The following is a 22,651-nucleotide window of genomic DNA, read 5'->3' as shown; positions in this document are numbered from 1 at the left end:
AAAGCACTTGCAGCACTTGAATGCATCCTTTGTGCTGAGTTATAGCACGAGGTGCTGAGTGTTCTCCACTCTCATTGGCTGCTTCCCGTGGGAGATGACTGCATGAATAGGTACGACCCAATCTGATTCTCCATAATATTCAGCCTAAGTCTTCCTGTAGTTGTAACCCAATATTCCTCACTTTTACTCCTTGAACCACCCTAATCCATTTCCTGCCCTCCACCCCCTCACTTAGTCATAATTCCTGGACACTAAACCTTTCCTTGGAAGAGAGTCCCTCCAGCCTCTTCATCGTTTCAGTGGCTTTCTGCTGAAATCCATTACATTTACCTAAATCTTTAAGGTAATAATGTGTCCAGATGTTAACACAATATTCTGGGTGCAGTCTCTTCGGGCTAGTACAGAAACTAACTATAGTGCTCCATTATTATTTATTATAAGTATTGGAGTGGTACCCAAAGGCTCCACCCACTGTGCTGTTTGTTCAACATAAGAACAGCCAAACTGGGTCAGACCAAAAGGTCCATCTAGCTCAGTATCCTGTCTTCCAACAGTGGCCAATCCCAGGTGCTTCAGAGGGAATGAACAGAACAGATAATCATCAAGTGATCCATCCCCTGTCGCCCATTCCCAGCTTCTGGCAGCCTGAACACTGCTCTCCATCACCTCCCTCACCCTCTGCTTCACCCTTACACTTCTCCTGCCGCCTGCACCTTTCCTGCCAAACACACAAGGAACCATGGCTCCTGCCCCAAAAATCTGACAAGTTAATTTTGAAACAAAAAACTACAATCTTGTAACTATGAGCATTGTTTGGGGCTAAAAGTTAAGGCCACAGACTCCCGACCATCTAAAGAGATGCTCCCCTCAGATGACAATGGGTCACTTTCCTGTACCATTGTTCATTTACACACACAGCAACAGTAATTTGTGAGCATGCAATTCTGCACCTATATTATGCGATAATCTGGCCCTTAAAATAGCATCAGTAGGATTCAGAGTCAACTCCTGGTTTAGACAACAGGAGCAGTGCACATCTCCCAAGGTTAATACATCCCTGCATCCATCCACTCATATTAAAAAGGGTTATCTTTGCAACTTTAAGGGCTAGATACTTTAATAAATGAAAACTTCTACTCTGCTGAACCTGAATCCATCAGAAGACTGAATAAATACATGCAGTGAAACGGCATGACACTCCTGGCTTAAATCTTTGTGTGTTTATCTTAAATTAAAAAAACCCTAAGTCTAGTGGACATTTAATGAACATGATATAGCATTAAATATTGACTCTCTGAACACAACCCAGAAATCACGTTTGCCTCTTTCTGGAGATGAAGATTAACATGGCTATATAACCACTAAAGTATTATCAGCTCTTATCTGTCAGATCTACTATTGCCCTAGGTTCCAGCTCTCTAGCTGTGGAGACCTACGTTATTTAAAGGAGAACTGTTGTCGATATTCTGCAGCACAGTTTCTTTAGACCTTTCACTGGGTAATTTACTCTTTCTTTCCCCTGTTGCACATGTAGTAAGATTTTCTCCAAAATAGTTAGCTCAGTGACAATGTACAGCAAGTATGTTTGCGAAAATTAGATACTATTAGTGGAATTCCTTTTGGCAAAGCTTTAAAATAATTAGGGCTGAAAGTAAATACACTTGGTATGACAAGCGAATCTGGTGCGGCATCAGCATTTAAGAGAGAATAATCCAAACAAGGGGAGCTTAGAAGAGACCCCTGAAATATACAATAAGACTCAAGGTGACACTCAGGGTAGTTCTAGGAAGAGGAGGGCAGTACAAAAAAATCGCTACTTCTCTCCTTCATTCTCATTTTTCTTTTTAATGTAGCTGCCAGTTTCTTATCCTACTGATTTCACAGCTCGGAGAAGTTACAATTTTGCTTCTAATCTTGTCTTCTGTGAAGCATTAATATAAACCACCTACCTATACAATAGATACTGGATAGTGATGGGCTTTATTTACTAGGTTATGGTGAAGTGAAGGAGAAAAGCATGCGACATGAGCCCGTTGGTCTTTATCGGCAGCCTTTTTATCACGCAATACAAAAATACCATTACCCCACAGAAGTGCAACTAAATAAAGTGAAGCATGAATCCTCATATGGTTTGAGGTTTGGTCAGATAAGCATATGGAAATTTATCCAAATCTCCAAGTCAGGAAATCTAATAGCAAGAGAGTCTCCAGACAAATTTCCATGCCTTCCTGCTAGGCAGGAAATAATCAGAGACCAGAATATCATAGAGCTATTTTGATACTTCCAGGCTCAGCCAGATCCATATAAAACGTAGACAGAGAAAAAAGTTTACTCTCCCACTAATGAAACTTTATTCCACCCCCACACCGCTCCTCAAAAACAAAAACAACTCCCCCTCCCCCAAGCTTGGTTCAGATTCAGCTGGAATTTCAGGTTGAAGTATAAAGTTGGTCTTTATCTTCCCCGGTTTTATGTCTTCAGATAATTTGAAAACAAGTAGTTATTAAAAAAGCCATTAAAAAGGCAAATGTAATATCAGCCCATTAGATGACCGGAAGGTTCTGCGTTTTGTACAGAAAACATGTAATGGATCAGGGGTTCCCAAACCGTAGCATGTGCACCACTGGTGATACATGAGCTTGGCATTCCAGGCATTACCTTCACAACAACTTTTTAAGAGGTGGTACGTGAGCCAATCAAGCTTGGGAGCTGCTGACGTAGATGATGGAATCACAAGAGGGATTCATAAAAAGCAACAAAGAGTCCTGTGGCACCTTATAGACTAACAGACGTATTGGAGCATGAGCTTTCGTGGGTGTATACCCACTTCGTCAGACACATGAGGGATTCAGTGGGCCTGAGCCTTCCAGACAAATTCTATCTGGATGCCCATAAGAACGAGTTGCTTTTATGAAAGCCACACAATGATAAAATGTTTTCGTGCCAGTGATTAAACTGTAGCCTGCTTCCTCCTCCCCCTCCTACCAAAATTAATGGTCACAGAGAGCACTCTATCAGGAAGCAAGGCAAAAGCCAGTCATGCGGTGCTCTGCAGTACCCGTGAAGCAGCCATATGGAACAGACTCCAAGAAGGAAGAAGATATGGCATGCCAATATCCTCAGATGGCCAACTGCCATTGCAGCTAATCCGTTAATGGCTGCAACGTACACTTAAACTCCCAAGAATTAAGCACAACAGACTGACCTGCTGGCAAAAGCCCTACCTCAAAAAAAAGGATTGGATCCATCTCAGACTTTTCAAGACGCCCATCAGCAGAGGCACAGAATAAGAAAGCATCAGAAGAAACGGGATTATCTCCAAAAACTGGCTTGCTCTATCTAGATATTTATAAATGCACCAACCATGGCCTGGAGGTGCAGAGAGCCAGTGATGTTTGGTTAGCCACAAAAGAAATATATACTGGTATTGATCCACTGGGAAATAACCAACCAATCACAAAGCAGTTTTTTAGGATTGCCATTCTTTAGTTTTTATGTACATCACCACAATGTTATATTCTTGCATTGCACGGCACGTGTAAGCAATTACGTCTCAAAATGTCACCCGCCAAAGATATTTTCTTGTGTTGCGGTTTTAAATACCCATGCCTAAGTCCTAACAGCGAAAGAAATCTAGGACCTTGATCTAAAAGCATGTGTTTCAATTGCTTGAGCTAATTACAGTGGCGCTCAACCTTTCCAAACGACTGTACCCCTTTCAGGAGTCTGATTTGTCTTGCCTACCCCCAAATTTCACCCCACTTGAAAACTATTTGCTTACAAAATCAGACATAAAAATACAATTTGCTGACTTTCTCATTTTTACCATATCATTATAAAATAAATCAACTGGAATATAAATATTGTACTTACATTTCAGTGTATATTATATAGACCAGTATAAACAAGTCATTGTCTATATGAAATTTTAGTTTGTACTGACTTCACTAGTGCTTTTTACATAGCTTGTTGTAAAACTAGGCAAGTATCTAGGAAGCCCCCTGGAAGTCCTCTGTGTACCCCCAGGGGTACGTGTACCCCTGGTTGAGAACCAGTGAGCTAAAAGACCAAGTTCATTAAGTCATAGGCAGGAACCTATTTCTTATATGATCCAGCCACATAGAAGGACAAAGACACACACTAGGTTAATGTGGGTTACAGAAAAGTTTTGGGGGCCCCCAACGTAACTTCAGAGCCCTTCAAACTCTCTTTAGCAGGCTTTGTGGGGAGCAACAGTGAGCCACTAAAATCAGAAGGATTTTGGAAATTTCAGGGCAGGTGCCTTTCCACAGCAAAACAGTGCCCTTCATAAGAGGATCTCTAAGCACTTAGCAATTTACCAAGCTTCTCAACCTTCTGTGAAGTAGGTAGGTCGATGAGGTTAAATGACATGCCCAAGATCACACACCAAGTCATGCTGCACATGTCCTAGGGATAGCAGACTTTAGTCTCCAGGGCGGTCAAACCCAGCACAGACAAACAGATTAAAACGTGAAGCTACTTACCATTGGCGCACCACGATGGCCAATGATGGCAGGTTTTGGTCCCAGATCCTTCTTCTCCATTATACAAGGGGATGAGACAGTGAGGGGAACGAGGTAAAGTGCAACTACGACGGCAAAGTATGCAGTGAATATCAACATCTGTGAAGCTGAACACAAACGCAGCCAGTGAAAATGCTGGTTCAGAACAAATAACTCCAGAAAAAAAACCAAACAAAAGAAAGACATTGTACTACTTCTCTGAACATAATGGACAAACCATAGCAATTCCCTCCAGCTACAAAGAACAGCAATGCTTTGTATTTGACCAGTGATGCACACCATTCCAGTGTCTCAGAGTGCTTTACCCCATTTTACAGATAGGGAAACCAAACACACAAAGAGGTTTAGGATATGTCTACACTATAAACCAGGGGTAGGCAACCTATGGTACACGTGCCGAAGGCGGCACATGAGCTGATTTTCAGTGGCACTCACACTGCCTGGGTCCTGGCCACTGGTCCGGGGGGCTCTGCATTTTAATTTAATTTTAAATGAAGCTTCTTAAACATTTTAAAAACTTTATTTACTTTACATTCAATAATAGTTTAGTTATATATTATAGACTTACAGAAAGAGACGTTTAAAAATGTTAAAATGTATGACTGGCTTGCAAAACCTTAAATTAGAGTGAATAAATGAAGACTTGGCACACTGCTTCTGAAAGGTTGCAGACCCCTGCTATAGACCCTTCCGCAGCACAGCTGTAATGTAGACATTTGCTATAACAGAAGGGGTGCTTCCACGCCTAGAGTCAATCCACCTCTCTGAGGGTTTGTTTACACTTGAAACGCTACAGTGGCACTGCTGAAGCTGTGCTGCTGTAGCACTTCTGTGTAGACACTATCTATGCCAACAAGAGGAGTTCTCCCGGCACTGTAGGCAGTCCACATCCCTAAAAGGCAGTAGCTAGATCAATGGAAAAATTCTTTCAGGTACTGAGTGGTGTCTACATTGGGGCTTAGATAGCCAGAACTACATCACACAAGGTGTGAAATTTTTCACACCCTGGGCAATGTAATTAAACCAACCTAACTTTGTAGAGTAGACCAGCCCTAAGTGACTTACTGAAGGTCAGCGAGAGCCAGAAATACAATCCAGCGGTCCCGATTGCCAGTCTTTTGTCTCAGAGGTGGAGAGATGGATGGACTGGCAAAGCCCTGGCTGGGATGATTTAGTTGGGGTTGGTCCTGCTTTGAGCAGGGGGATTGGACTAGATGACCTCCTGAGGTCCCTTCCAACCCTGAGATTCTATGATTCTATGACTGCATCACTTCCGAGCCTGCACCAGGTTAATTTTAGTTTTAAATCAGTCTAATTAAACTGGTGCATACCCATAACGATGTAGGCACATTTAAATAGCTTTAGCATAATTTGTTAATTTACATGCAAACCAAACCAACATCAAGCAAGGGTTAAACTGGCTTAGCTGCATTTACATTAAGGATTTGCACCAGTTTGAAATCAATTTAAACTGATGCAATTTTTTTAAAAATGGAGACCAGGTCTTAGAAGTTCTTTTGGATGACTGAGGGGACATAATGTCAGACTCTAGAGGGGTTGTAAGTAATCAACTCTATTACAAGAAAGGTGGGCACAACAGAGGGACTTCTGGTGGGATTACAAAAGGGAGACGATACTCTGGGATGCACTGAGGTTGCAAAGAACCATAGGGTGTAGTGTTTGGTGGGGACAATGAAGTGGACATTTGTATTGTTTTGCAGTCAGTAGACACCTTGAGTCAGACAGTGCCCCCTAAGAACATCAGAACAGCCATCCTGGGTCAGACCAATGGCCGTTCTAGCCCAGTATCCAGTCTTCCGACAGTGGCCAATGCCAGGTGCCACAGAGGGAATGAACAGAACAGTGCAATTATCAAGTGATCCATCCCCTGTCGCCCATTCCCAGCTTCTGGCAGTCAGAGCCTTAGGGACACCCAGAGCATGGGGTTGCATCCCTGACCATCTTGGCTAATAGCCATTGATGGACCTATGCTCCATAAACCAGGGGTCAGCAACCTTCAGCACGTGGCCCATCAGGGTAATCTGCTGACAGGCCGCGAGACATTTTGTTTACGTTGACCATCCACAGGCATGCCCCCTTTCCCCCTCCGCAGCTCCCAGTGGCCGTGGTTCGCCGGTTCACCATGGTTTGCCGTTCCTGATGGGCCGCATGCCGAAGGTTGCTGCCCCCAGCCATAAACTGATCTAAGTCATTTTTTAACCCAGTTATACTTTTGGCCTTCACGGCATCCCCTGGCAACGAGTTCCTCAGGTTGACTGCACTGGGGCAAGAAGTACTTCCTTTAGTTTGTTTTAAACCTGCTGCCTATTAATTTCATCAGGTGACCTTGGCTCATGGATTATGAGAAGGAATAAACAACACTTCCTTATTCTGTTTTTTTTATACCATTCATGATTTTATAGACCTCTATCATATCCCCTCTTGTCTCTTTTCAAAGCTGAGAAGTCCCAGTCTTTTTAATCTCTTTTATACAGAAGCTATTTCATACTCCTAATCATTTTTGTTGCCCTTCTCTGTCCTTTTTCCAATTCTAATGTAACTTTTTTGAAATGGGGTGACCAGAACCGCACACAGTATTCATGGTGTGGGCGTACCAGGAATTTATATAGAGGCATTATGATATTTTCTGTCTTATTATCTATCCCCTTCTTAATGGCTCCTAACATTTTCTTCGCTTTTTTGACAGCTGCTGCACATTGAACAGACCCACTATGGGTTTTATTAAACTGTTTGCCTCCCTCTTTGTTAAGTTTTAATACCCACTTCCAAATGTTACACCAAACTATGAATATTTTAGTTTATAGAACAGTTCTTTGTATTTCACCCTAGTCCAATATATTTCTTGGGACGTGTAACCCCTCCAGATTTTTATAGTGACATCAGGGAGCCCAGAGACCAGCCCCGGGACCAAGTCAAGTGTGTTAGTCCTACAAAGCAGCCCCCACTGCTGCTCTCTAGAGCGCTATATCTTGGATAAAGATGCAGGTTGCAGGGGCTAATGATTCTAATGGGTCAGAGTCCATGTCTGCTGCTCTCTAATGGCTCCAACTTGCCTTGAGATTGGCTTTCATTGCAGGTGAGCTCAATGGCTACAGCAGTAGTGGAGAAAAAGCAGTACACACACACACACAGTTTAAGTATTGTAGCAAAAGTGGTAAATATGAATAAAAATACGTTGTCCTTCTACAGCAGTAGTTCTCAAACTTTTGTACTGGTGACCCCTTTCACATAGCAAGCCCCTGAGTGTGACCCCCCCTTATAAGTTAAAAACACTTTTTTATATATTTAACACTATTATAAATGTTGGAGGCAAAGCAGGGTTTTGGGCAGAGGCTAACAGCTCGCGACCCGCCATGTAATAATCTTGCGACCCCCTGAGGGGGTCCCACTGTTCCCTCTGGGCTGTGCGTGCGCACACAGATCCTAACCCCTGCGCACACGGCAAAACACTGCACACACAAAAATTTGCACGGTAGAAATTTTTTGCGCACACAGCCTGTCAAAAATTAGAGAGCACATTGGCTCCCGACCCCCAGGTCTACAGTGCTTCCTCCCTCGGGATCTCAGACGTCTCAAGCAATGGATTAATTGTGACCGTTCTCCTGGCAGGTAGGCAGGTATTACACGTGGAGAAAACTGCGATTGAATGACTTGCCCAAGGTCAGCGTTGCCTACCCCAAGCATTCCAAAAATGGCCAGTCAAGGCTCAAAAGGTGAGGACATTGGCTCAAGAGTACATTTGGGTCGCATTTTAGGGATTTTTTCTACAGTCATGAGAGCTAGAAATTTAGCTTTCAATGAAAACATAAGACTCACATAATTACTTGACTCCAGGAGCTGGGGCATTAAGAGAAACAACAAATATTGCAAGTCTCATGATAGAATCTTGAGAGTTGGCAACACCAGAAGCCTATGGCTGATTCAGAAACAAAACCCAGACCTCCTGACTGTCAGTCCTGTGCTTTGCAAAGGGCAGCATTCCTTTGCCTTCCAATGACTTCACTCATATGAGATGGGAATCTTTAGAAGAGGGTGCTGACAGCCACTGCAGAGGCACTCCTAGCTCCCTACCAAGTTGCATTAGTTAGGATGACAGGTGCTTTGAACTTGATGGGATATTAACAGTCACTTGAACCCAATGATACCAGGGTTGTTTCTTGGGAGAAGCAACAGCCACAGGAACAGTCTGGTTAATGGTTTGAATGCAGATGTTCAGTTGCTGACTCTGAGTTATAAACTGCTCTTTGCTTTTGCCATCTAATATCCTTGTTCAAGCATGCACCTACTTGCCAATCAATTAGACTAGAGTGTAAGTGCGGGAGAGAAATGAGTTGACAATGAGATAACCCACGCTTGGGCTCCACTCCTTCCTGAGCGCGCAGGAGATAAGTAAACTAGGTGCCACCGTGGGGTATAGCATCACAGGTGTGGTGCTCTGGAGTTAAGCGACATCACTGGAAATTTCTAGGCAATTCCAATTTGCTCTGGATTACTCTATAATGGCTCTTTCCACTTGGATTTCCCTGCCCCAGAAGTATATATTATGATTCCACCAAGCCTCAACTAGCCCATTTTGTCAGTACGAAAGACCCTTTCCTTTCCTATCCACCTCTGCTGATTGAGCCGATGCAGCTCAGTGACCCAAATCCTAGGCAAATACCAAATGAAATACATGTGCTAGGACAGATTTTGATCACTGACCTGCATGAGAAAGGTCAGTATCACTCAGTACAGATCACAGGACGTGCACCATCGTGAGATGGGATTGAAGCCAAATCCCACCATTAGCCACAAATGCTGGGAAATTTAAAGTTCATTTCCAGGAAGCCCATTAATCTCTTTAGAAAACCACACTCGTTATCCTCACAGAGCAGCTGAAGGCATCACTTTCCTTTTAATACCATGAATCTTGGGACCACATTCTTCCTGGACACAGAGTTCTAACTGTGGTGCAGAGTTTGGGAGACAAAGGGAGAAAAGTCTGTTTTTATAACAAGATGATGGCCGGTACTGCTCCAAAGTAGCCCGGCAGAGTTTGATAAAGGATCGAAAGTATTTCTGAGTTAGAATGGGAAGTGTTTGTGGTTACAGAAAACCAGACACACTACTGGCCAGTACATATGCCATGAGGAATCGGAGTCCCAGCAAACCCCGTTTATGGGTGGAATTGGATGAATCAGGGTGTAGGTGTTGGAACGACAGCAAGTCTTTCACCTATAGGGGCCAGGTGAGCCATGAGCAAAGTCATTGTGGCTGTTAAAAGACAAGTGCGGTGACAAACGCTGCTGCAATCTCAGTCCCATTTCTAGTGACCATCCCACTGCGTGGAAAGTCACATGTGCAATTCCCTTGGTGGAGTTTCCTAGGAGTTTTTCCCACCTAAAGTTGTCCCCATCCATTCCATGGATAAAGCTAGGAGGTTACTCATATCCTGGAGAACCTGTCCAGGGTGATTAGCATGAAGGCTATGTGCCTCCACAGTGGTTTCCAGGCCCTCGTGCCCTCACCCCCACCTCCCTGTCAGGAGTGCCCCTGCTGATCACTGCTCCTGGCAACCCACCCTAAGGGTGTCTTCACATCACAGAAAGAATCCACTTGAAAGTTAGGACACCACCAGTTTAAGTAGATCCCCACATGGGGCTGGTAGGGGAAGACACCTCGGCTGGAATCGCTCCCCCAGCCTGTCACATCCTGCTCATGTGTAGATCCTGTGATGCTGCACGGGCTCATTGAGGGGCTGAGCAATGGGAGAGGAAGGCGAGGTGGGACAGTCCATTGCAGGCAGCACCCAAACTTGTGCGTCAAAATGGGCAGAACTGTGCATGGATGGGGATCCTCCACGCGCAGAGGCCGGTGTCTGTGCGCCACACTGCAAAATCGCCACGGCTAGGCCCCTCTGCGAGTCATCTCAGCAAAGGCCACAGGCTGAATGTACACGGCATCTGAACTAGTGTCTCGCCTCCCAAAGGCAGTTCCTTCAGCTCAGCATCACATCCCAGGGGAGGGAGGCCTTGTGGGTGACTCACCGGACTGGGACTCACAGTAGGGTTCTATTCCCACATCACAACATTCACCAACAACTAGCTCCTTGTTGGAAATCACAGTCAGCTTCCTACATGATCTTGGGCAAGCCACAATCTCTGACAAATTGGGGTTGCGCTTCCCTAGCTCACAGGGGCTTTAGGATGATGAATTCTTGAGTGTATAAGAGGTCCCAAGGTACTAGAGAGATGGATGCTGTATAAGAACAGAGAGCGCACATCAGGCATCTCTCATCTAACTGTTGTGCTCCTGTTCTGGAGATGACTGGAGCCCATTAGCCTCCAGCTCCTTTCACCAGCAGTAAGTTGCTTTGATTGAAAAACAAAGATTCACATTTCATGATCAGACCAAGGCGGCTAGAAAAATCGAACGGCAGTTTCTCAGCTCTGTGGAGTCTTTATTTGCTTGTGCAATGAAGACCTTGGGGGAAAGTGTCATTTAGGTAAGTGACGGGGATCGTTCTCTTCTGTAATCACCAACAGACATTTTATACTCTGGAGGCAGACACAGACAATGCTGCTTCTTGGAGAAAGTTTCTTGTCTCCTTTCTTTTCTGCCATGGTGAGGAGTCCCATCCTCCCCACCCCATTTTATCTGGTTTCCTGAATGAGTTCATTGGCAGAGCTCCTCCTGTCTCCTCATTGCTTTTATTGCTTCTTTTAATGCAGTGTTTTGTGTTTGGCCTTGGAAGCCTTCTGGGTGAGTTCTCAGAGAGGAAGGAACTTATAAACAACAAGAGCTATAAAGAGACAATTTATTTTGAGCTGTATTTTCTGGATTTGGGAAAAAGAACAGCTAAAGAGTCTGATTCCTGAAAAGGGACAAGAAGAGTAGACTCCTGTGCCAATGACAGTGGGCAACAGCCAGTACATATACAAATGACTATGGTCAGGTGGGCAAGACAAATGCCACTTTCTCCTTGTGCTATGGATGCGAACACAAATCCACTACTTTCCCCTAGCAGTTTCCATTGATGAAGTGTTCTGCACTTCCTGTCATATACTGCAGCACGATGTAGGTTTGTACCACTGAACAGCTGCTGCGTCGTACCCCTGAGGTGGCTGCATTGCAGTGATGGGTAAAGTGATCCCTGTACATGCAAGGTATTTTGTGATGCTGTGGTGTAATGGGGGAAGTTACTCTATGAACCGTGCCTCAGGCTGTTATAAAGTTTTAATAAGAGGAAATAGCAGAGCTAATAAGTGGCAATTTTTCCTGGCTTAGCTAAGAGCACAATACAGAGAAAAGCACTTCAAGGAACACGTACTATCTACTACCTCCCATCTTGACTGGCAGAATAATTACTCCCTGTATTTTATTTTATTTCTTTTCTTTTCTTTGTTGAACACGTACAGCTTTTCCATTTGTAAATTAAGCTACACCGAATTTTCCTTTGGAGAAGTCTCTCTTGATATGAATTCTTTACATGTTTAATATTCTTCCTCTCGCTCAGCCGCTGCCTCCACATACTCAACACCTACTTCTTGGCAATCTTTTGTAAGTGCTGCCAAACCCTCCCAAGACTTGCATTTCACACTACCCTTCAATTACTAATTAAAAGAATTTTTACAGCACTGGCTTAGTAATTTTATAGGCTCTACAGCTGAACCCTTCAGAAAATATATTTGATATTTGCTGAAGGCAAAGAGAGGTGGTTAGTGCCAGGTGAACTAAGGGAATGGTGAAGGCAGCAGAAAGGTCCAAGGCCCATGAGATCGGATAGATTACACATGAAACTAGATTAGAGGGGAGGCAGTTTAGTCTAGTGGACAGGGCACTGGACTAGGAGTCAGGAGACCTGGGTTAAGAACATAAGAACGGCCATACTGGCTCAGACCAATTGTCCATCTAGCTCAGTAGCCTGTCTCGGAGAGTGACCAATGCCAGATGCTTCAGAGGGAATGAACAAAGCAGCAATTATCAAGTGATCCATCCCGTCATCCAGTCCCAGCATCTGGCAGCTGGAGGTTTAGGGACACCTGGAGCCTGGGGTTGTGGCTAACAGCCACTGATGGATTTATCCCCCATGAACTGATATAATTCTTTTCTGAACCCACTTATACTTTTGGCCTTCATAACAACCCCTGGCAATGAGTTCCACATGTTCATCGGGTATTGTGTGAAGAAGTACTTCCTTATGTTTGGTTTAAACCTGCTGCCTATTAATTTCATCCGGCAACCCTTAGTTCTTGTGTTATGTGAAGGGACAACACTTCCTTATTCACTTGCTCCACACCAGTCATGATTTTATAGATCTCCATCAGATCCTCCCTTAGGCATCTAAGATGAACAGTCCCAATCTTCTCTCATACAGAAGCTGTTTCATGCCCCAAATCATTTTCGTTGCCATTCTCTGCACATTTTCAAATTCTAATGCATCTTTCTTGAGATGGGGTGACTAGAACGGCATGCAGTATTCCAGGTGTTGGAGCACTATGGATTGATAGAGTCACATTATGATACTTCCCGTTTCATTATCTATCCCTTTCCTAATGGTTCCTAACATTCTGTTCACCTTTTTGACGGCCGCTGCACATTGAGTGGATGTTTTCAGAGAACTATCCACAATGACGCCAAGATCTCTTTCTTGAGTGGTAACTGCTAATTTAGATCCCATCATTTTATATGCACAGTTGGGATTATTTTTCCAATATGCTTTACTTTGTACTTATCAACACTGAATGTCATCTGCCATTTTCTTGCCCAGTCACGCAGTTTAGTGAGATGCCTTTGTAATTCTTCGCAATCAGCTTTGGACTTAACTATCTTAAGTAATTTTGTATCATCTGTAAACTTTGCCACCTCGCTGTTCACCCCTTTTTTCAGATCCTTTATAAATATGTTGAACAGCACTGGTCCAAGTACAGATCCTTGGGGGACCCTGCTTTCCATTGTGAAAACGTATCATTTATTCCTATCCTTTGTTTGCTATCTCTTAACCAGTTACAGGTTTGATTCCTATCTCTACCACTCACCTTTCTGCTCTTTCTACCCTCTGTCTCCTTAGATTATGTTCTTTGAAGCCTGCACAGTGTCTCACTATGCATTTGTGCAGAATATAGGGCAGTGGTTCTCAACCTATTAACCACTGCGGGTCACATATGCAGCTGTCTGTGTGTTACATGGGCCTTATCCACAAAATATATATACTACCTGTATGGCCCTGAGAATGTCACATAGGCCGTAGCGGCATGCTGACTGGCCCACAAGTGGCCCATGGGTTGAGAACCACTGACAGAGTAATGGGGCCAGATCTCAGCTGGGGCCTGTAGGCACTACTGTAATACAAGCAATAAGCCCGTGAAGGCTTTTAAAAACAAGAATGGTATTTATGAACGGAAATGAATGGGAGCCAGTGAGCTGTTTGGGTTGAGGGTTTTGTGGTGATACTGTATATGTAAGAACACCACGCTCCACAAGAGTGATGTGTAATTAGCTTCTTTCTTGCTGCTGGCGAAGTCTTAAAAAATAAAAAATAAATAAAAAAGCTTTAGAAAATGCTTTTTCACATCCTTCCATTATAGCGTGCGTCTACTGGCGGAGACACAGTGAGTAGTTTACTACTGCCTGACTGGGCCAGCCCACTCCTGCTTCCATCCAAGTTTGTCCAGTTATCTAGGCTAGTAACCATAACCTCCCCCAGTTCTTCTGAATGGTAGAGGATCTGTAGATCTGAGAAAGTAGCTTCAAGGGCACAAATCCTAGATCAATTGGCTGTTCTTGACAATAGGAACATGTCAGCCGACAGCCACTCTTGTTCTTTAAAAACACATCACTCCAAACGTATCTCAGCACACACGTAGACAGTGGTATGCGGGCAAACAAGGTGAAGTCAGGTTGGTACTCACTGGCTTTTTCCGTTCTTGCAAATTGCCCAGCTATCAACCAAGACAGGGCCGTGACTGCAGCCAGGGCTCCTATGTGCAGAAAGGGAGCTGTGGCCTAGGGAAACACAAACAAAAAAGGGCTGAATGAAAGGTATTTTATAGGCAGTGTCACTTAACTTTTCAAACTCTCGGCTGAACAGTGACGTCTCCACAGGGTATCTTCCTACCCCATTCTGAGACAGATCCTATGTGCTCTTTAGCTGCTGCAACAAAGTGGCCCTAAGTTCATGGAGGACAGATCCAACGATCACTGTTAGCCAAGATGGTCAGGGACGCAACCCCATGCTCAGAGGTCCCTACACCTCCATCAGCTTTTGTCTCTACCCAGTTTCAGACATCACCACCCTCCACATGCCAGTGCGGTTTGGACATCAAAAAATGCAAAGCTGTGCAGTTCTGGCACTGAACACAAGCGAATGCGTTCCCCTGCTGCTGCGCTGCTGAACTGCTGCCCCCCTACAAAAAGCAAAACAGCAGAACACACACAGTGTGCAGGGAATGCACATTTGCATGCCTTGCCTTCATACTACCATTCCCCCCCTCCCCCCCTTCACTGCTTTGTTCTGTTATAATACAAAATTAATATTAAACTCTTATTGTCCAGCAAAACACTACACATAGCGTAGCCTGACGGCCATTTGCCATCTATAGAATCATAGAATTGAAGGACTGGAAGGGAAGGAGTTCAGTCCTGTCCTCCCCTCCACTCATGGCACAGGCTAAGTACTATCTACTAGTACACACACACACACACTTCACTCTTGTTGTGTGTGTGTGTTAGTTAGTCACATTCTCCCTATAACTGCATGACTAAAAAATCTCAGAGGGAAATCACTCACTGGCACAAAAAATAAATAGCCTATTCATCATGTATCGTCCTTTCTTTACACATGCATCTGGGTATTCCTACAAAGAATAGTTAACCCCAACCCAAACTGCTCAACACATTTTTTGGGAAGTGAACAAAGAGAGGTGAAAAAGTGGCTGGCCAAAAAGCAATTCAAGATTCACTAAAATATTTGGCAATAATTGCGCCCCCATTATTCACCTGCCTTACAGCATGAAAATTCCACTTGCTCTGAAGAAATCAAGGGTCTTCTTTTAATTAATTTTTAAACAGGAGCATGGTGTTACCAAAAAAAGTCAATGGAATTCTCCTTTAAGGCCAGGAGAAATTTTAAAGCTCCAGGTCTGTACTCCTACGATTCAAAATTTGGGATCTAGCTACACAAACTGAAACAACATAACTATTTAATTGAGTTTGCTGGACTCTCATTGAATCATAGACTCAGAAGATTAGGGTTGGAAGAGACCTCAGGAGGTCATCTAGTCCAACCCCCCAAAAAGGTGGTAATAATAAAAAATAAATAAATATCCTCTAGAAGAACTGGAAAGGGACCTTGAAAGGTCTAGTCAGCCCCCCCCCCTCACTTCACAGGGAATTTTTTTGCAGATCTAAGTGGCCCCCCCTCAGGATTGAACTCACCACCCTGGGTTTAGTAGGCCAATGCTCAAACCACTGAGCTATCCCTCCCCCCATTGCTCAAAGCAGGTCCAACCCCAACTAAATCATCCCAGCCAGGCCTTTGTCAAGCCAGGCCTTAAAAACCTCCAAGGATTGAGGTTCCAACTCCACCTAGATACCTTCCTAGGTAACCCATTCCAGTGCTTCACCATCCTCCTAGTGAAATAGTTTTTCCTCATATCCAACCTAGACCTCCCCCACTGCAACTTGAGACCATTGCTCCTTGTTCTGTCATCTGCTATCACTGAGAACAGCCTAGCTCCATCCTCTTTGGAACCCCCCTTCAGGTAGTTGAAGGTTGCTATCAAATACCCCTCACTCTTCTCTTCTGCAGACTGAATAATCCCAGTTCCCTCAGCCTCTCCTCAGAAGTCATGTGCTCCAGTCCCCTAATCACTTTCGTTGCCTTCCGCTGGACTCTCTCCAGTTTGTCCACATCCTTTCTGTAGTGTGTGTGTGTGTGGGAGGGGTGGCGGGGGGGTCGAGGTGTCAAAACTGGACGCAATACTCCAGACGTGGCCTCACCAGTGCAGAATAGAGGGGAATAATCACTTCCCTCGATCTGCTGGCAATGCTCCTACTAATGCAGCCCAATATGCCATTGACTTCAGAGGGCTTTGTGTGACACCCAAGATCAATATTTCATATATCCAGCTCTGTAGCTCTGCTTCAGCCTGATTTTTAAGAATTAACTTCAAAGATAGAGACTATGGGTAAAATCCTGGCCCTTCTGAAGTCAATGGGAATTGTGTCATTGACCTGACTGGAGCAAGGATTTCAACTCTATATATTGAAAACTACAGAACAAGCATGTTCTTTGCAACAAGGCTTTACACTGTCAAACGCATTATGCAACTTACCTGCATTGAAATAACTAACATCTCCCATTCATCGTCCCAAAGTTGTGCTATAGAAGACATAGTTACTACAGTAACTACCAAGGTCGCCATCAGGCCGATCTGAAACAAAAGAAGAAAGTATTTACAAATCAAATCCCTAATATGAACACTGTTGCTGTGTAGTTCACTTAGCACACTACCTTTCATCTGAGGTTCTCTAAGTGCTTTACAAAGGGGAAGTAAGTCTGGCAACACCCGTTGTGAGATGGATTTGGTATTACCCTCATTTTATACATGGGCAAACTGTGGCATGAAAAGGTTAAGTGGCTTGCCAAAGGACAATCAATGGCAAAGTCTAAGCAGGCCCTATTGGTCCAATTCTGCTGTCAATCAGCTATACCCCATGATACCCCACTGATTTCAGAAGTGGACACCATGATCTCGGAGTCCTACCCCTTGCTCTTATAGGCCAGGCGCTGCCTTTCTATATCCTAAACTCACAGTTGCATGCTGTTCTCCAAACAGGAATGGTATCTTCACTCTCAGAGCAAGTGCCATTTCAAGAAATGTGTTTCCAATATATGCTTTTCCTTTTTAAACCTTGACATTCTATTCAGCCCTCTCTTTAGCAACAGAGTGTCAGCGTCAGGACACAGAGCCCACTTGAAATACAAGTGATACCCTCTTGGCTGTGGGTTGTAACAATCCAACAGGGAGGGAAGTTAAAGTTACCTAGCAACTAAGGTTGTACTGAAATAGAAAATATTAGTTTGAACAATATTGCGAAAAAAGCCATCTCGACCATTTTGAAGCTCCTGAATTTTGCATTTCAATGAGTTTCCACTAAATGATGTTTTCTGCATCAAAAGGTGCAAGCTCACATATTTTGGTAAGACGATTGATCTTTGCTGAAATGATGTTTTGGTACTAGAGATGATCTGAACTCAACAAACTCTGGATAAAGACCCTATGAAGAGACTGATTCAATTTGCAAGACCCATTTTAAGGGAGTCAGTGGACAATGCATGTTTTCAGGCACTGGAAGGGAAGGTTGATGGCAGAAGAATACAAGGAAGAAAAAAGATCTTAGATGGACAACATGGTATCCTGCATGGATCAAAAGGACTATTCATCCACAAAGATTAGCAGAGAACTGTAGAGAAAGGGCTACCAGGGTTGCAAGCCTCCAGTCATGGAGATGTCAGAAAAAGACATTGCAGAAATGGAAAGACTCTATTTTCATTCAAACCCACAAGCTTAATTTTGAACCACAACACATTACATTTTGCAGTGTGACTGTTTTAAGATGGGAGAAGGGACGATCTGGACAAACATGAATGCTTCCCATAAGGGGAAGTAGATACAAAAGAAAAAACAAACAGCTTTATGTATAGAATCAGAGAGGTAGCCGTGTTAGTCTGGATCTGTAAAAAGTGACAGAGTGCCCTGTGGCACCTTATAGACTAACAGACATATTGGAGCATAAGCTTTCGTGGGTGAATACGAAGTGGGTATTCACCCACGAAAGCTCATGCTCCAATACGTCTGTTAGTCTATAAGGTGCCACAGGTCTCTTTATCGCTTTTTATGTATAGAGAGTATTATCGGCCTCGAATCTTCCCATTCACTCACACGTGCATTCTAACCATATTTTGTAATCAGCTTTACACACTGCACCACTTTCTTCTACAGAACCATATCAGAATCCAGTCCCATCCCACAGGGTAGCGAGGCAGGCCTGATTATAGAGAAGTCAACGTAATCTTTTTTCACTCAGGGCAAAAATTAACTTGGCAGCAACCACACTGATCACTGGTGAAACCCAGCCTCAAATCCTCCACTATTTTATTAATTCAGACAGATGACCAGACTCAAACATTCCATGAAATTGACCATTGCCTTTTTCTTTTCCCTTCTTGGAGCAGGCTTCAAAATATGAATCATCTGAGAAGCATTTGATGAAACAAGAACATTTCACTTGCATCAGTAGGTGAGACTAGATTCTCAGCAGTAAGCATGGAAAGCCCTAGCCAGGGCATTTGCTCCCACATCAGTGATATCAGGGACTCTATAAAAAAGGGTGAAGGGTTGTCATCTACACTGCATTTTCAACGGTCTTCCCACTTTTATTAGAGCAGTTCTCCCAATTTAGCTTGCAGTGAGTGAAAGGATTCCAAAACAGCAGTTTGGCATTGTGTCATGCTGACACAGCACCCCGGTGAACATGTACACCGCAACAAGGACACGCCAATAAGCAGCCACCTCTCAAAGCTGGGCACAGTTCAACATGACTCCCCCTGGGAGAGACTCACCATCTGAAATGGCAACACCCTTGCTCACCTGCACTGAGGTGCGCTGAGAGAGCTACGTAGAGGAACCTAGCAAGTTTTAGCTGGTGTTATTTGATTTTTTATGAAGCCCTAACACCAAAAAGGTAGGATCCAATGCATTGCTCCCCCCTTTATTTCAGTGCATCTTTTGCAGGCACTTGGAAGTATTCAGAATGAACAAATCTATGTACAGTGCCAAAAAAAAATATCACTTGATTCACTGAAGGCAAAAGGTTAAAATAGCCTCACGATGGCACAGAAAGAACTTCAGCTGTCGCCTGCCACGTCTGTCTTATCCATCATTTCTATCACAAAGAACATTGTAGCAAAATGCGTCAGAACATTGTTCTCTTCTGTCTGGTATCTCAGTCTGCACTGTACGTCTGGCTAGATTCAGAGGATGCTGCTGTTCTGTGCCTTGATTTCATGTACTGTCTGGATCTGGATTCTTTACAGAAAATTTCAGAGCAAAAATGAAAAAAAAAAAAAAAAAAGACCAAAAAGTCTTTGAGAGAGAAAGATAGCATAGGTTAGACAAAACAGACAGTACAAAACTCCTACAATTATCTGGATTTGCTTGAACTCCAGACACATTGTCCATTGCCATGAAAAGAGTTAAGTTCTTTTTCATTGCTGGGTTTGTTTTGTTTAAAAAAAAAAAAACTTCAAAAAACCTGTTCTCATTATTTCAGAGAAATACTTCCCACCTGGGAAAGAAATTCTCCCGGGCCTAGAATAATTCCCATGTCCTCATCTGCCATGCACCCTCCCTACTCTTTCTAATCCACCCCTTCGAGCAGTTCCTCCTCATGCACGACCCCTGTACCCTCCTTCTCCTGTAGGCACTGTTGTTGTAGCCATGTGGGTCTCAGGATATTACAGAGACGAGGTGGGTGAGGTAATATTTTTTTATTGGACCAGCTTCTGTTGGTGAGAGAGACCAGCTTTAGAGCTTATGCAGAGCTGACAAGAAGAAGCTTGTCACCATATGGCTTGTTTTTAGCCTGTAAGGGGCAGATTCTCAGCTGGTGTAATTTGTCAGAAACCAATGAATTTACACCAGCCTCTAGGTCCTTGGTGACAGGAACGGGTGCGTGTGCACTCATGAGCATACTGCTCAGTACACATTCACAGCAATATACATTCACAGTGCAATGACATGGTTTCCTCTCATTCCTACCTTAACAGTCAGGGTGAAGTTTCTCTCAGCAGCTGCCCATAAGAAAGAGATGTGAAGTTTACAATAAGGAGGTGAGGGATGGATTAAGGCTAAACTTGGTCTGAACCGCACTGGAGGAGAAGGTCTGATAGGTAAGAATTGGAGGGACTCACTTCTAAACTTTGGGAGGCCTTCTTCAGACGGGAGGGAGGGGAAGGCTTGGATTGGCTGGCCTAGTCAAAAATCTCTCCGTTCATCACCAAATGAGGTGGCCTGACGCATTATTTCCAGTGATTTCCTGATCACACGGGATTTACTTAACCTACGCAGGTCACAGAAGTGAAACGTGAGATCAGTTGTTTTTGCAACATGAACAGTAAGAAAAGGGGGAAATTCCACAGCTGCATTGATGGCGGTTTGGATTGGGTTAGCCTTCACGGGTTTCTGGAGCAGGTGGAATTTTACAAACACAGAAGTGACTAGCAACCTTCCTGTTGAGCTCTCTGCTCTAGCAGATCCTCTAGGAGGAAACTCTCAGCAGCATATAGGAGGCTGCTTGTATTCTGTCTGCATGTCCCTCAACAGTGTTCATGATTCATTCCTTTTAGCACCTGTATCTGCTGGTTACTGTTACAACCCATTCAGGGGCTCTGGCCAGGACATAACAGCAGGGACAGAGGGGTGTGCATTTGACCCAGGCAGCCTGTGAACAGAAGTATCCCTCACCCCACCCCGAGGCCCTTACCCTGTCAACAGAACTGTGAAGGCACGCTGATCGCCACTCTGCTTACCCGCAACTCCTCTGCTTGGGCAAAAGAGCTGTGGGTGACACAGCAAAGGTGTCCTGCCCATGTACATCAGCCAAGTGGACAGCAATTAACGGAATGCTTGAGAGTTCTAATTGGAACCATTACCAACTTGGGGACAAATTCAGTGGTGATGTGTACAGGTAAGGCCAGTCTCCCTTGAACCTTCCTCCCCCTCTCAGACCCCAGATATGCAAAGGAAACCAAGCTGGAGTAATACAGAGCAGTGGGCAGAACACAGAGGGGGAGGGATAGCTCAGTGGTTTGAGCATTGGCCTGCTAAACCCAGGGTTGTGAGTTCAGCCCTTGAGGGGGCCACTTAGGGATCTGGAGCAGAAATCAGTACTCGGTCCTGCTAGTGAAGGTAGGGGGCTGGACTCAATGACCTTTCAAGGTCCCTTCCAGTTCTAGGAGATATACCTATCTCTAATTTAAAAAGGAAAAAAAAAAGGTGCATGTGAAGGTAGAGCCTTTGGCCTAAAGGAATCTAGTTGACACTGTCTTACATATGGCCTCTGAACTTGGCCCATGATCCTTATCTCTTTATAGGATCATGGAAGAGACCCTCATTCAGACACCTTGCCCTGCAAATACAGGCCACTCCATCCTGACAGTGCATGGAGCAGATATTTCCCTGACATGGCATTTAATTTCAGCCATCCTAAGTTACCGAAAAAGAACCAAGACACAAATTTGAATTTTGGCCTTCAGCAGCCCCACCCCTTTGCTCAGCCTCCCACCCCGCAGCATCTGGAAAGATCAAGGGGAAGACACGGACAAGTCTGGTTTGGAATTTGTGAGGGACGGGGGTGGCGGGGGCAGCAATCACCAATTGATCCCTCTAACATATTTCTCTCTTGGTGTTACTCACCCAAACCCACCAGCCACCTGGAATGTGTCTGAAAAATACCAGACTCCTCGCCACGAAACATATGTTGTGCTCAGAATCAACAACTTGTTTTTCAGCAGCAGACATTCTCCACCCCCCTTCCTTACCTCCCCACCCACCACATCCCAATAGCAACACATTCTGGAAAGAGGAAAGAGACAGGAAAGTGGCAGAACTCAAATCCCCTGCACGTATGCTGGTTAAGGGTCCAATTCTGCAAACTCCCCCTGGGCACAGAACTCCCACTGATTTCAACAGGAGTTGTGTACTGAGAGCTTGTGGGATCTGTCCCTTAATCAATTATGATGTGTTTGTGTATTGCATGTGTGTGCATGCATGTGTGTATATATTACACTTAGGGTACGTCTTCACTACCCGCCGGATAGGCGGGTAGCAATCGAACCCCGAACGCGCTCCCCTCGACTCCGGAACTCCACTGGAGCGAGTGGCGGTAGCGGAGTCGACGGGGGAGCCGCAGACATCAATCCCGCGCCGTGAAGACAGGTAAGTAATTTGAGCTAAGGTACTTCGACTTCAGCTACGCTATTCACGTAGCTGAAGTTGTGTACCTTAGATCGAACCCCCCCCCCGCAGTGTAGACCAGGCCTT

At 44.4% G+C, this 22,651-nt stretch overlaps 1 protein-coding gene across 5 annotated transcripts in view; it reads right to left on the bottom strand.

Moving 5' to 3' along the window:
• GDPD5 (glycerophosphodiester phosphodiesterase domain containing 5) overlaps positions 1-22,651 on the bottom strand; it is a 318,308-nt gene that overhangs the window by 54,711 nt on the left and 240,946 nt on the right. For all 5 annotated transcript variants that reach the window (XR_005587466.1, XM_039496991.1, XM_039496989.1 and 2 more), the window contains 3 exons: positions 16,880-16,978; positions 14,456-14,549; positions 4,506-4,651 (listed from right to left, as the gene is read on the bottom strand). Coding sequence is in view for 4 of the 5 variants with exons in the window: in XM_039496991.1 (XP_039352925.1) it covers positions 4,506-4,651; positions 14,456-14,549; positions 16,880-16,978 (339 nt within the window). In the remaining variant the exon portion in view is untranslated. The remainder of the gene's footprint in view (positions 1-4,505; positions 4,652-14,455; positions 14,550-16,879; positions 16,979-22,651) is intronic.

The sequence above is a fragment of the Mauremys reevesii genome, linkage group 1 (genome assembly GCF_016161935.1).
Source record: "Mauremys reevesii isolate NIE-2019 linkage group 1, ASM1616193v1, whole genome shotgun sequence".
Classification (NCBI taxonomy): domain Eukaryota; kingdom Metazoa; phylum Chordata; order Testudines; family Geoemydidae; genus Mauremys; species Mauremys reevesii.
The sequence above is the reverse complement of the archived record's forward strand: the minus strand, read 5'-3'. Positions and strand labels throughout refer to the sequence as shown.